Source organism: Varroa jacobsoni, unplaced genomic scaffold (assembly GCF_002532875.2).
Source record: "Varroa jacobsoni isolate VJ856 unplaced genomic scaffold, vjacob_1.0 contig02915, whole genome shotgun sequence".
Classification (NCBI taxonomy): Eukaryota; Metazoa; Arthropoda; class Arachnida; order Mesostigmata; family Varroidae; genus Varroa; species Varroa jacobsoni.
In genome coordinates, this window is record NW_019214910.1 from 24,374 (window position 1) to 39,076 (window position 14,703).

The window sequence follows — 14,703 nt, forward strand, 5'->3', positions numbered from 1 at the left end:
ACTAGCCGTTATCAGGAATTAGCAGTCGACACCACGCCAGCGAAAGCCATCTGACCAATACTTAAGCTGCGAAATCTAAAATACTGCCAGAAAAAGAGCGGAAAGTAAAACGAAAGATAACGAAATGACAACTATGATTCGTATACGCCACAGAAGGCATCACGAACAACAGAACGTTATGCATACGGCAATACCGGAGAACGATGCGCCAACATATGTTGCAATATGTTGATGCATTGAGCCACTCGTTAGTTTCAATGTTTATGTGAAAATAGCTGTTTCACAGCCGTTAACCCGTTAGCATAGGCGTTTGCAAGCGTAAAGGCTTGTTCATCTGATTCTGTCAGTGCAAGCGATTCCAAACCATGATACTCTGAATAAATAACTGTCGTCCTGTTTTGTTATGATCGGAGGACCTGGGTAGCATCTAAGTATAGGTCAAGGTGTTAAGACTGTTCCTCGTAGCCGCAATATTCAATCAAACGATAACTGTCTATACACCAATTTAATGCCTAAATTATCTTCTTGGAAATAACCGTATATATATGCCCGTCTATTTACGTTTAGATTAAAAGCCTGCCTGATTCTGCTTTACCTTAAAGCTATGGCCATCACAGCGACGACGCACAGAAAACGAGAGACGCATTTAAGTCGCAAAATGAAATACGCGAGAACCGTTATGTGGAAGTGTTGTGTCATTAGACACATAACCCGATAACTGTACGGGATTTTTATTATTACTGCCCAAAAGTGGGCAATGTTTAGGACCAGATTTGGTCGCCTTTTTTTAATTTTCGAATTTAAAAAATATTTTTTAATTTTGAAATAAAAATCAATGCGTTTCCTATATTTGCCACTGAATCTTATATACAGGCAATTATACTCCCAGAATGGATATCAAACGATGAATAGTTCCATGCAAATTGTGGTTTAGGAAAAAAACGTCGGCACCGGTCAAATGTCTAGCACAGATGCAGAGTTTCCTACATTCATATATTAAATATATAGATATTGTTATATACTAATGTAGCGTTCAGGAGACATGGTTTATCGCTCAATCTGCCGAGCGTTGTTTTATGTATATAATGCAAACCTTTTTCAAGGGGCAACAAGGTAGAAAGCGACAACATGGATTTCTATGCAAGATAGGTTTTCATAACAAGTTAGTATCCTTAAATTAGCGTTGCCTATCTCGTCCGGTGGCGACGGCAGAACCTTATGTAATGCATTCAGTCATAATGTGCCAATAGCGCCATGCTGAATCATTGGGACAAATCATTTGCAGCATGTGATCATGTAAGCGATTACTGTTGTTACTAGCCACAAAAGTTCCAGAAGAACGTTTCGGATATCTTCAGTTTCTTTCGGAACCACGCTAGCTGACCGGTCTTTCGTCGCGTCGTGGCGAAAAACCGACTTTGTGGATCAAAACGATCGGCCCTGTGCTGACGCCCGAAGTGTTAAGGGGATCTGTGTTGACCGAAGTAGCGTTATACGTGCGGTCGCTGGCGTTGCCTTTACTTTTTCTTCTTTCCTCCCTATTTTCTCCACGACTGCTCTGGCTTGTTCTGCCCTTTCCCGAGACCCTCCTTCAGTGGGAGAGGAGGGCGGGAGTCAGCGAGCCCAAACGCTTTCCTGGTCGGGTGACTAGTTTTTCGGCCAGTTTCGGATTGAGCTTCGAAGGCTGAAGGCACGCCAATGTTCTACTAAAACCGAGCAACTAGCCACTCCAGAAATAGCAGCTCTGTCGTAAGCTAAGCTAATCTATTCGTATTATCGACGTGGAAACGGTCCAATGACTGCTCTTGCGGCATGTGCTATAGCAACACGTGCCGATCTGCTTAAGACTGTCTAGCTATTTAGAGGCACATACTGACGAATACACAGTCGCTTGCTAACTAGAGTGCACGTAGGGATCTACGAGAAATTAGTTGTGCGTGAACAAACCATACGTGTCGCGTCTGGATACACTTTTCCATTTTTGAAATTTTCAGAAAGTGGCGCTCTTGATGGTTATTCGATCCGATCAGTGTATGGTGTTTTCCAGTGATGCTTCCATCGTAGTGGTGCATGGTGATAGTGCGGCGGTGGCTCCGCTTTCGTGATAGTTGTAATAAGAATAGTGGCAATAATAGAAGCTCGTGTACATATGATTGCCGAGGATTTGCATACAGGGACCGAGCCAACTGACAAGTATATAGCATGGACTTGAAAACGAGTCCATGCCGCCGGCCCCTGGATCGTGGACACTACAACAGCCGATCGAGGACGTCAAAGCAATATCAGCATCAATACCAGGCCAAATAGTGTGCGGGTCGAAGCCGACCGCTTCTTGCTGCAGTAGCATGGCCGTCGATACGAGAATTTCGGTACAGGTGGCCAGCTGTGTGCTGCTACTTCTGTGGAGTTTAGCTTTGCCACCAGGCTGCGACGCGCAGAACTACGTGCGAGCCGAAGACTGCACGTGGGAACCGATGCTATCGAATTCGCTCGTTGGCGGTGGTGGCGTTTCGATGACGTGTAGCGTGCGCACGTTACAGGGTGGGCCGAACGCAACGAATTTTTCGCTCATCATGCCTGGCCATACAGTGCAGTTAACCATCCGCTGTACTGAAGATCTGCACCAGTACCAATCGAGCTTGCAGAAAAGTGAATTAGCGAATAGTTCATTTGAGCACTTGCGTGGCCTGTATTCTTTGAGCATCGAACGATGCAAATTGGATCGCCTGCCCCCAAGAGTTTTTCAGGGTCTTGCCGACCTTAAGCACCTCGCCGTTAAGACGTTTAATATCGAATGGGGTCAACGCGCCACGCTCCGAATACCTCCGGCGACCTTCGATTCCCTCGAGAGCATCGAATCGCTAGACCTTAGTGAGAACAATATTGAGTCACTGCCACATGCACTTCTGTGCGGACTTAGCCAGTTAAGATTTGTAAATCTGACGAGTAACTCATTTTCGGATGTGTTGAATACAGGCTTTTCCTCGGAATCGCGCTGTGGCCCGCTGATACGCGAACTCGAGGTAGCTCACAATAAGCTCAAGGTGCTGTCAGAGCGGGGTTTTGATTCGTTAGTTTATTTGCAAGAACTGCGTTTGAATCACAATCAAATCGCTAGGGCCGAACCTGGTGCGTTGGCCGGTCTCGCTCAGCTAGAGCGACTCGATATGGCTCACAACATGTTGGTCGCGCTGCCATCTGCATTGTTCCAACGAACGCTGAAATTATCGGAGTTATATTTGCGCAACAATTCGTTAAGTGCATTGCCGCCAGGATTATTCACTGGACTTAACGAATTGACCATGCTGGACTTAGCGCATAACCAGCTCTCGTCACTTGGTTGGCTAGGACAAGACGGGCCTTTGGTCGACACGCCAACAAAACTACGTGTTCTCGATCTCAGTCATAATCGGCTGACTCGGCTAGACTTCAGCGCATTTCGAACACTTGGCAGCCTGGAAACATTGCAACTTCAACATAACCTCGTCGAGTTCATTTCAGACAACACGTTCGCGGCGCTTGAGGTCCTACAATTGCTTGTTCTAAGCAACAATCGGCTCAAGACGGTTGGTCCACATATGCTAGCTGGTCTGAGCTCGGTGCTTACGCTCCAATTGGATCATAATCGACTTGATACGATCCACAATGACGCCCTAAAGGATATCACGATGCTGCAAGAACTCAATTTGGCCGGCAACAAGTTGACAATTGTACCTCGCGTTGTCTCGGCCTTGAAAATGCTACGGTCACTTGATCTGTCAGACAACGATATTCATGATGTAGCTAACGCATCGTACCAGGGTCTCTCGCAATTATATGCCCTTAACTTGATGGGTAACATGATTGGCAACATTACCCAGGGTGCGTTTAACGATTTGCCATCTGTACGAATACTCAACCTTGCTCGCAACAGAATTCAGGCTATAGAGCAAGGAGCGTTTGATGATGTTCCAGACCTTCACTATCTTCGTCTGGATTCGAACGTCATTGAGGACGTAAATGGGTTGTTCAGCAGTCTTCACGACCTTATTATGCTTAATATTTCGGTGAATCGTGTCCGATGGTTTGACTATGCTCTCATCCCGGTGGGACTACAGTGGCTGGATATCCATGACAATCAGATTGAGGCGCTGGGAAATTATTTCGAACTCGAACAGAGCCTCAAACTCCGCACGCTTGATGCGTCGTTTAACAAACTAACAGACCTCGATTCATCATCGTTGCCTAACGGTATCGAAATCGTGTATTTCAAAAATAACAACCTAAAACGAATCCAGCCATTCGCATTTCTGGGTAAGCAGAACCTGACCCGGGTAGATTTGACGAAGAACAAACTGCAAGTGCTCGAAATGACTACGTTTCGTTTAAGCGAGGTGTCAAGCCGACGTCCATTGCCAGAGTTTGCCATCGCGGACAACCCCTATCAGTGCAATTGCCATATGGAATGGCTTCAGCGCTTGCAAAATACCCTTACAATTGGTTCGGGTCCAAATTCAGGTTTAAATGCCAACACGAGCAACGACGAATCTCGACAGTATCCGCGCGTAATAGATTTGCATAGCATCGAGTGTCAGCTAAGCTTTTCGAAAAACGTCCGAGTTCTGCCGCTGCTCAAGGTAAAGTCCTCACAGTTTCTATGCGAGTACAAAAGCCACTGCTTTTCGTTATGCCATTGTTGTGACTTTGATGCGTGCGACTGCGAGATGGTCTGTCCAGATAATTGCACCTGTTACCATGACCAGTCGTGGGGAACAAATATAGTTGATTGCAGCGATCGTCAACATCGGGATACGCCCAGGCAGCTGCCTATGGATGTGAGTGAGGTGTATCTCGACGGTAACGACATACCAGCGCTTACCCCGCACTCGTTCATTGGGCGGAAGAATATGAAGGTGTTGTTTATTAACAACTCGAATGTCGCAACTATTCAGAACCGCACGTTTGGCGGTTTACCGGATCTTCGGGTGCTCCGCCTTGAAAATAATCAAATACTGGCTTTGCATGGTCGCGAGTTCGATGGCCTCAAGAAACTCAAAGAGCTATATTTGTCAAACAACCATCTAAAGTACGTAAACAACGTAACGTTCATGCATCTCAAGAACCTCGAAATTCTTCATCTTGACCGCAACTATCTCGTAGAGATAGCCGTGTGGAGCCTGCAATATAATCCGCATCTAACCGAGGTTCGTCTGGCGGGAAACCCATGGACATGTGATTGCCACTACACGCATAGCTTGGCCGAGTTCCTACACGAACGAGGCGACACGGTTCGTGACATTTTCCAGCTATCGTGCCTGTTCAATGAGACAACAGCGCTTCCACTATGGGAACTAAATGTGACGGACTGCCATAGCCCATCGCAGGCTACAACGCTCGTGCGGCAGTTCCAGTTCCGTCGGGTGGAGGATTTCCTTCCGATACTGGTTGTCGTCGGTGCAGTCTTCCTTCTATGTCTTGTCATCATCATTGCTTTAGTGGCGTACCGCCGTCAGATGAGCGTGTGGTTCTTCAGCCATTACGGCGTGCGCATGTTTCATCGGGCGCCTGCCGAAGAGGAGAAATTGTTCGATGCGTTCGTCTCGTACACGAAAAAGGACGAGGCATTCGTAGCACAGATACTCGCCCCGGAGTTGGAGTGCGGAAATCCTCCGTACCGTCTATGTCTACATTACCGCGACCTGCCCATGGCTGGCGGCTACTTAAGTGAAGCAATCCAGGAAGCGGTCGAGAGTTCCCGACGGACGATTGTCGTCCTGTCGGAGCACTTCCTCAAGAGCGAGTGGTGCCGCTACGAGTTCAAGTCCGCTCATCACGAAGTATTGAATAACAGCAATCACAAACTGGTGGTTATCTTTTTCGGACGAGTTTCGTATCGGGAGCTCGACCCTGATATCCGAATGTGGCTGAAACATAGCACGTTTCTACATTGGGGTGAAAAGAACTTTTGGGATAAACTGCGATATTCTATGCCCGACGCGCGCCATCGCAAGGTTACGCGTTCGGATGTGACGACTGTTGCCGTGCACATATGACATCAGGGTCAGGCACCGGGAGCTATTCAATGTAGCCCGGTGCACAGTACCATACTTCCGGTAGCACCTCCTTCGCTGCCTCCGCCTTTTCTTGATCTGACGGCTGACCTGTGGACGGCGACTCAGCGAAGTCAACGAGAAACACTTCCCCCACCAGGATACCATCATCGAATGTCATCTGCAGCAGGGACTGTTCCCCTTATGTCAACGTTAACAACTCATCTCGACAGTCGTCTTCGCGATCACGTCGCCGCAAGTAACCAGCCGAGAAGCTGTCTGCATTCATTTGATGATGACCATCTAAAATCTTCGAGTGACTTGGGTGATTCGACCGAAGCCGTGTACGAGATTGTTAAAGAACGTTAAGTAGTGAATGTGTAAATTGCTCGATGGCATAATGTCGGCTTTTCCGTAGAAATGAGAACGTGTACGAAGTAATATAATATACTGCATATGTAAGAACAGATTAATTCGAGTCTTTTAGGGGAACTGTGTTAAGTCCTCTTTTCGTTTGTGCCTCAATTGCAGGCCGGCCTGCATAGTTAGAGCGCACAAAAGAAAACCATTTGCGTCTATTTTTATCAGAAATATTTTAAAATAGAGCAATATGAACGGGTCCCACAACAAAGTGCATGGATAATTTCCAAGCGCGTCGACAAACGACGATTCGCCATATTCCTGCTGTTGTAATCGCTTATACCCGGTAGAAGAGAATTAGCATGAATTGTCACCGGAACGTATGGTATGTCACGGATAACGTCGACGCCAAGAACGCTAACGTTGGCACCGTTTTCTAAGTCAGAAGTGATCGGTCCGAACGGTACAGGTGATCAGTTCCGATTATGCAATAATTTAGGGCAAGCACACATTATGTGACATGAGCAATAGACGCACAAATCACGCACGAATACCCATAGTGCAAATTTGTTTATTAACAATGTATAGTCTACATTTTCGTGTTCTGTCTTGAAAACAGGTCGAGATCTATAAAAACATGTAATTCACTGTATCTGATCGAGTTGAAAAATTGGTCGCTTGTAGTAGTTAGTCCTAGCGCTAGTTGTTCTTCGAAAATTCTCCATCTTAGGCGAGCAAGCAGTAACAGATCAAAGGATCCTCATCACTCAAGATGAAGCGTCGCCGATGTCTGCAAAGCATCGAACTGAGGTTTTCTTTACCTATACTAGGACGTGGCAGCGGAACTGGTCAAGCGTATCCACCACCATTCACGGGAAGTGCGTCTAAACAAAGGCGAGCTTAAGGAACTTTGCTACGAAACCTATGCGACGGTTTTTCCAATGTTCTTACGGATGATTGCATTTTCTGTCCGGTCGTCTTATTGTTGTCGATAGCTAACAAGAAATAATATCATTTCTATATCGCAAAATGTCATCTTTTCCAAAGTGAGATACGAATTCTGCTGGTAATAGCACGTCGTAGTTCAATGGAGTGTTACTCCATTTTTGTGTTTAAAGACAGCACCGGAAGATCCTCACGTTACCCCCTAAGGTGTTAGGCGAACTCCGAAAGTCGTGATGGGAGTCGTAACTGGCATGAACTTGCTGTTGAAAAACGTTATAGATAACTTTTTTGCCCATAGACTGTTGCGTGCAAACGTGGAAGAGGAAGAGACGGCAAGCACGTTGGAGTATGAAAAGATAGATATATGATAATGAGATGTATATAGAAGTATGTACATACTAGCATTCTGTAAATATGTATCGAAGTGAGGGGAGTGCAACGTTGATTAAAACGAAGTTGCGTGATGCCGTCGACTACTGAGTAACGTCAATGCGTACTACTACGTGAAATCAAATAATGACGAACAGATCTAGTGAGCGCCGAACGGCGCAAAACAACGGAAATATCGGCACGTTATCGACTAGTTAACAGTTATGAAACAAGGATGGTCTGTGTCTCTGAATGCATTGGTGATGATCCCACTTAGTGTAATTGTTATCCCTTAGCCTATTTACGTATACATGATATGAATTTGTATCTCAGTTGTTTGTATGAGCATCTCAGTCTCCTTCTCATAAACTGACGCATGATTCACTAATTTATGCAGACTGAGAAACTTCCACTGAACTGTCTCTATTGTCAACCTACTGTTGAACCTACTTGAGCCAACAAAAGTATACGAAATCACAAGTGGCACTTCTATGGCGTGCGATTTCTATATGGCTGCTGCTAAATCCTCTCTCGAATGGCTACGGGAGAGACTTCAATGGCTCTGGCATAAAGGCAATATTCAGTTTACTCAAATTAACGACAAAGCTAATTTACACAATCACAGACTCAAGGTTGGCTCTAACAACAAAATCTAATTTTTCCCTCGTTTCCACATGGTCAGACTACGGGCGCAGAACATTTTATGCATCGCACTTTTTCAGCTGACGTATATGAGAGTTGATCCGAATCGGGGTACATAAAGCACGTCAGCATCTTTTTGGTTCTTCTGATCTTCTGTCTACTGGTTCATTTCTACATTTGCGTGCTATCGATACGGATCACAGAGAGACGTTGTTTTCCCACCAGCCTGCCAGTACGTACCTCGTATGTGTGCGTCCGTGTATATTTTCGTGTCAATTTTTTCCAGCGTTTTTTTGGTGGCCAGATAGTCCGACCATTACATTCATAGTTAGCCGGCTTTGATCGGCTGGCTCATCGATCACACGTGGATGTACACACCAACGCTAACCGATCAATGAAGGCAGCAGAATGTATACGATTTTCATAGGCGCTGTCTATCACCGTCCTATTGTTTTCATAACGCGGACACCTGCCTGTTCCTGTCTAGACGCTTTCCGTTGTCTGCGTATGACGGCAATGCTCTGCTTAGCAATAATGCATGTTACTGCAAATGAGCTCGAGCCGCTCATGTCCACCGCATTCGTTGCCTAAAGTTGATTTCCTAAACGAATATTTCACGGAAGCGGTTAATTATTTGGGGCAAAAACTCGAACGATACGATGTCCACCAAGACCGAACAATATTAACTAGGTTCGAGTTGTAAGCCATCTCACTCAGGGTTTAATTATTTTTGGACAAATCCATCAACAATTCGTTGTAATGTTGTTTTTGGTCGCCATAATGCTTGAGTGCGAAAGTCGTGTCATATCACAAAATTTCACGGTGTACACCGTCGACGCTTGCCCCTACTGTATATTTTCCATGTGACTTTGTGATTTCCATGATAAGCTCAAGGCGGAGTCTGGGGGGAACTGGTTCTTGGCACGAGATACAACTTATAACATTTACTGATTCATATACTCGATCGAACGCATGTCCGGTACAAAAAAGATAAGTAGTAAACTTCTCCCTACAATACGGTTCGTAAGGAAAATGACACAATTAACTTTGTTTTTTTGATGAAGAAGGCTAAAGGAATTTCCCATTCCTTTAGCCTTCTTCATCAGGTTGACTTCCGTTTCCGTCTTTTGATGTGATTTCGGCTTCCACAGAAGAAGGTAGCGGCTACAGCATCACTTGGGCGTTTACACAGCATGGATCTTACTCATTACGACCAGACTCACGATGTATGTTTATAGAAATTATGAGCATTATTAAGCCATAATGCTCGCCAGAAGACTGCTAGTACCCGTTTGACGTACTTACGTCTAACAATACGGATTATCATGATAACGATTGCGTAGGCGCTTTCGCTTCTTACATTTCGACCGTTTTTCCTCCGTTCAGTTGTTTCGCTTCCTTTACCGGTAATGTTTTAACTATAGTTGTCCCTCGGTTTGCTGCTTATCCTGTTTTATGCTATTTTACCTGCTGCCGATTCTGTTCGCACCAGGTATTGTTTTTCTCCCGATTTTTCCTCTTTTCCACTTCTTTTGCCATTCGTCCGGTTCATCTCGCGCTATGAAGATCTGTCAATCGCATGTGTGTCCGTGTGTTTACGTATATCAGTGTGCCTCCAACTATCATTAAAGCAAAATATGAGAGGAGATACGCCTGTTAGGCTCGTGATCACTTCATAGATCCGTTCAGTGATTTTCGTAGCCTCAACAGCATTCCAAGTACAGTGGATATACGGGCTATAGCTTTAGGTTTTGGGGTCGCGTTGTCGTCTGTACCACCACAGCTCCCACACAACGCGAAGGGGCACCTTGGGTACGCGCGGGGTGCACCTCTAGATACGAATATGATGATGACGAGCACTACATAGACGAAACTTTGTCTTCAACTGCGGGCAAGTACACTTGTGAAAGAGACCACAACCACGTATGGACCATGTCAACCGGCGCCCGTCGCGGGGGACTGAAAGCAAACTGCCAATTAGAATTTATGATTTCATGTTGCTGTTGGTGATGCTGTTGCTGCAAGCACTCGCTTTCTTGCCTGCAGCTCTTCACTTCGTCTTGATCCAAAGGCTGCTTGTTTCTCTATCGAATCGATGCTTGTTGTCTGTTCGCTTCAATTTGGCCCATGTTGCCTATATCCATTCGACTTGTTTTTTCAGTCTTTGACTTTTCGGCCTTTCTACTACCTCGTCGACGCATAATACCTAGCGCTAGTGGTAGTAGTAGTCGGCGAACGATTTTTTTCCGTGGCATTTTCTCTTGGGCGCCATCACCACTCCTTCGTTGATCTGCCTTCCACTCTAGCGCTACGAACGACTCGACCGCTACGTATCGCTCACGACGCCGTCACTTATATTGGCAGCTCGACCAGTTTCGAGCGGAATGCACAGACTAGCAGGTCTCTGCCAGCTCTAAAATCTCTGGCTGTACTTACGCCACTGGTGTTGCTGCTGTCGATGCCATCGAGGATGTTGTAATCCTTTTGTGGTACTTTTGTGCTTCCACCGCTTCGTCGATTGAGTGTAGACGTACACAAGTGGCGAATCGAGACGCAGAGAAAAAGCAAGCGAGGGGGAGAGTCCAAGCTAGGGCGGGATGGGCCGATCCGATCGCGTACCAGGCTACGGCCATCGCACGGAGCGTTCGGTTCTCAAGGGTGATAAAGAGAGAAAAAGCGTGGCAGGCAATATGCCTGTAGTAGACGAGAATTGTAAGGCCGTTTCGTTTTGTTACTTGTTCGCCGCTACTTTGTAGCTCGTTCAGCATTTTAACGCTATGGGCGAGGAATGCACGCGCGGCACATCAGCGTGTACATACACTGTTGCAACAAACATTTGATAAAACTCCTCGTGGACAAGCGGTCGTGGACCGATGAAGAAACAATAATAATAAACACAAACCGTCCCATCATTTGGTACTTCGGAGCTGAGCAACAAGCACAGGCAGTTAACTACATGCGATATTTCCATGTAGGTGACAGTGCGTAAGACTGGTCGGCATGATAAACAGGCGAACATGTACAGTGATAGCGTCGCGCTTTGCTTGATTTTTTGACTTAATAAAAACATTCGACATAAAAGTACCGTTCCCGTACTGTCCCCTTCCGTGCAGAACCCATAGCATCTCTCGGGGTAAGCGGCTTTGCTTGCTTACGTACTCGGTCCTAAGCAAGTATAAGAGATAAAAGTTGTAAATCCTCGAGAACACCAGTAAGCACTGCTGCACGTTTACTGATTCACTGTATACGAGTATTCGGAGAGCAGACTTTATGCTCAGGCAAAAAAAATCTCGCTTCATCTGAGAGCCGAAGAACGTAAGCGGCACGAGGCTGACTAGGCGCTTGAAATGCATTTGGGTACCCCAGGTCTCCCTCCTTCAGTGACTGGCGTTGTCTTCATCGGCGTGGACGTCGAAAGCACCAATAGCACTTTGAATTCTGCCCCTGTCTTGGTTGATGCCCTAGCCAACAATAACTAGAGCTGTACAGGCCTGGGAGGCCATGCTCGTTGTCGCTTTTACTCAATATTTGTGCTCTTCACGAATCAAAACATTAGATATCAGCAGTACGTATAGTGCGAAAGAGTGTTCGATCAACGGAAGAGCAAGCAGTAAGTTCACGGCTATTTCCCGCATAGCAATCTACCGTTGCCCCCTATCGGTAAACGTTAAGCAACAGCTTGCCCTCACAATGAGAATTGGGCACAGCCTGCATTATACTACTTCTACGACACATACTGGACAGAAGGCCGTTAATAGGTATAGACGTCAAAGGACGACAGAAGTGAACAACGGCCAGCACACTGGACAAAAGTTACGCCGCAGACTAACGTTACGTTCGATTCTCAAAAATTTCATGGCGTAATGCTTTAGACAGGCTACCTTTATGGTCCTAGTTGTTCAACTGTATGCCTGTTACTTGAACTACGCAGATGTGTGAATTGGGTGCGTTTTCGCCCTTAGCTAACCATACGAGCAAACGTTGAATCGAACGCAATAGGAAATACGCTATTTGAACGTGAAAAATTTCGCGGCTTGTCTCTGCTAGCTAGCTAAGTAGATATCAGTTAGGGTTTATTGTTTAATAAAGAAAAAAGTAGCGTATTATACCTCTGTACGCTAGCTTTGTTCAGTCCACGACTACGAAATAGAATAATGTACAATGGCAAAAAAATATACGTTAGGATAACTCACAGTTGGGATCATCACTGACCTGAATTCAGTTATTAGCCAAGACGAGACTAACTCACGGAAAAGTCGATAGACGATGCCTGACCGGGTTGGAGAAACTGCTACGTTGTCAAGCTTCAAGAATCAAAGGGGAGCTTTGTATATACATACAGTAAATAGTTAGGTAGGCTAGAAGCATATTCAAGGAGAATGACAGGATATACGCATCCGCACAAATAGCAAGGAAGGCGTCTATTTTAGATGCGTAGATAGCGCATTAAATCGTAATGATCCTACTTTCTCTCCTTTAAACGACCGTATTTGCATAGGTACGCCACAACAAAGATGTCGCCAAGCGAAAATAGGTTTACGCATTTGCCTCATCTGCTGTGAGTGAGCTCCGCAAATGTACATCTATCATTGAGACAGACTATTTATCCATACGAAGTCTACAACTGTGACATTACAACGGACGAAACAGACACGCTCACGAATTATGCTCCATGTTTATCGAGCTATAATTTGCATAGGATAAAACTTTTTACATCATAAAAGTAGAAATGCAGAACTTAAAGGACTGTACTAGTTTTTCAGCTTGTTTTTAGCCATCTGTTTGTTTGACTATGCGAGATCGTGACTGTCTGTATAGGGCTGTGTTTGTATAATACGTCACTCTGCAATATCCGCTTGGCAAAGGTCTATTTCCTAATTAAATTGAAAAGTTTAATTGATCTTCTCGCCGTGGGAGAGGAACGATGAAGAGGCGACGGTGCCCGCCTGCGGCGTTCGTCGTGACTGCCGGTCATTTGTAAATAACCCGCTAGGGATTCAAGCTGCTCCATAACTGTTGTAAGCTACTGCCAGAGCCGCCACAAGTGTTTATATATAAACACTGCTAACAATAATCATTGCGATCTGTCGACTGTGTGTGATTTGGTTAGGGTTAATTGAATAAAACACTGAAAAAATACGTTCTATTGAAACATGCTATATTAACGATAGGTTTATCTATGTAATATAATTTTATTAGAAAAATTATGGAAAAAAAAACAGCGCACGCTAAATGTCACTAACTATTCAATGGATGCAAAATTATTCAATATTGATCGACCTCATGCGAAGTACCAAAAATTATGAAGTTGTATAGCCCCTGTTGTCGCATGCATATATCATCCTTATGCGTTGGTGCTATGATACTTTAGGTAGGTATAGTGCACCTGTGATGTTGTTCATGTTCCCGCTAACTCAGATTAGTTTGAATTGGGCTGGTTGGCAGTATGCTATTGCAAGATAACTACTACATAATCTTCTTATTAATTAGTTTACGATTGAATTCTTTGCCGAGACAACACAGCAGAAAACCATTCAATGTAACATAATGAAAAAAAAAAAAGGCAAAAACACTTTCTGAGTAGTTAGATATGAGTAACTGTAGTTATTAACGAGTTAGTTTGCAATGGAGCTATCAAGTGAGGTTTGCACGAAGCTCACAATTATAAACCGTGGGAAATAACATCGAGTCGGGACTGACAAGACGCATTGAACGCTGAATACATTATAGGAAGAAAAGTAGTCGTTTGTGAATTAATAATAGACGGATGGTCTGGGTAGGGCCCAATGAGATGGGATAAAAATGGGCAAAGCTAAAATAATAAAAGAAAAATTATGATAAAAAGTGAGGTTAAGGAAAGGATAACAAATACGCAGGCGAGAGGAAAGAGTTTGTTAAAACTGCTATAATGAAAACGAATAAAATAAATTTCGATTAGGTGTGGGCTGGGTCTATAAAACGGGCTGGCCTTGTTTACCTTTTTCGAAAAAAATAAAGTGAAACAAAACTCAAGTGTTTTCCTTTTTAAATTAAGATTTACTATTTATGACCCTGTAGGTCAAGGTGCAAGTTAAACTAACTAAAAAGCGAAGTTAAATAACTTGCTTTGAAACAAGTAGAAAAATACTACTCTGTTCTATTTGACCGTTTGATAAACCACTTTAGACTTATGTCTTGTGTTGAGTTGGGTATAAGAAAATTTAAGCAGAAAACCTGTTTTTATGATTTACAGTTGACCAATCTAAGTCATATTAGATAAAAAGAATCGATTTGCAGGTACAAGTTGCAAGTCGATATAGCATCATTATGCGGTACTTACCTCGATCAGATCAGCATTAGATTTGTTAGTTAAACAAAA

The 14,703-nt window shown here is 44.5% G+C and overlaps 1 protein-coding gene across 1 annotated transcript; it reads left to right on the forward strand.

The window, feature by feature from the left end:
• The first annotated feature begins 1,689 nt into the window (after positions 1-1,689).
• Positions 1,690-14,352, forward strand: LOC111272667 (toll-like receptor 7). Its single transcript, XM_022854249.2, has one exon. The coding sequence runs from the start codon at positions 2,223-2,225 to the stop codon at positions 6,030-6,032; it is 3,810 nt and encodes a 1,269-aa protein (XP_022709984.1). The 5' UTR covers positions 1,690-2,222; the 3' UTR covers positions 6,033-14,352.
• Positions 14,353-14,703: the final 351 nt, after the last annotated feature.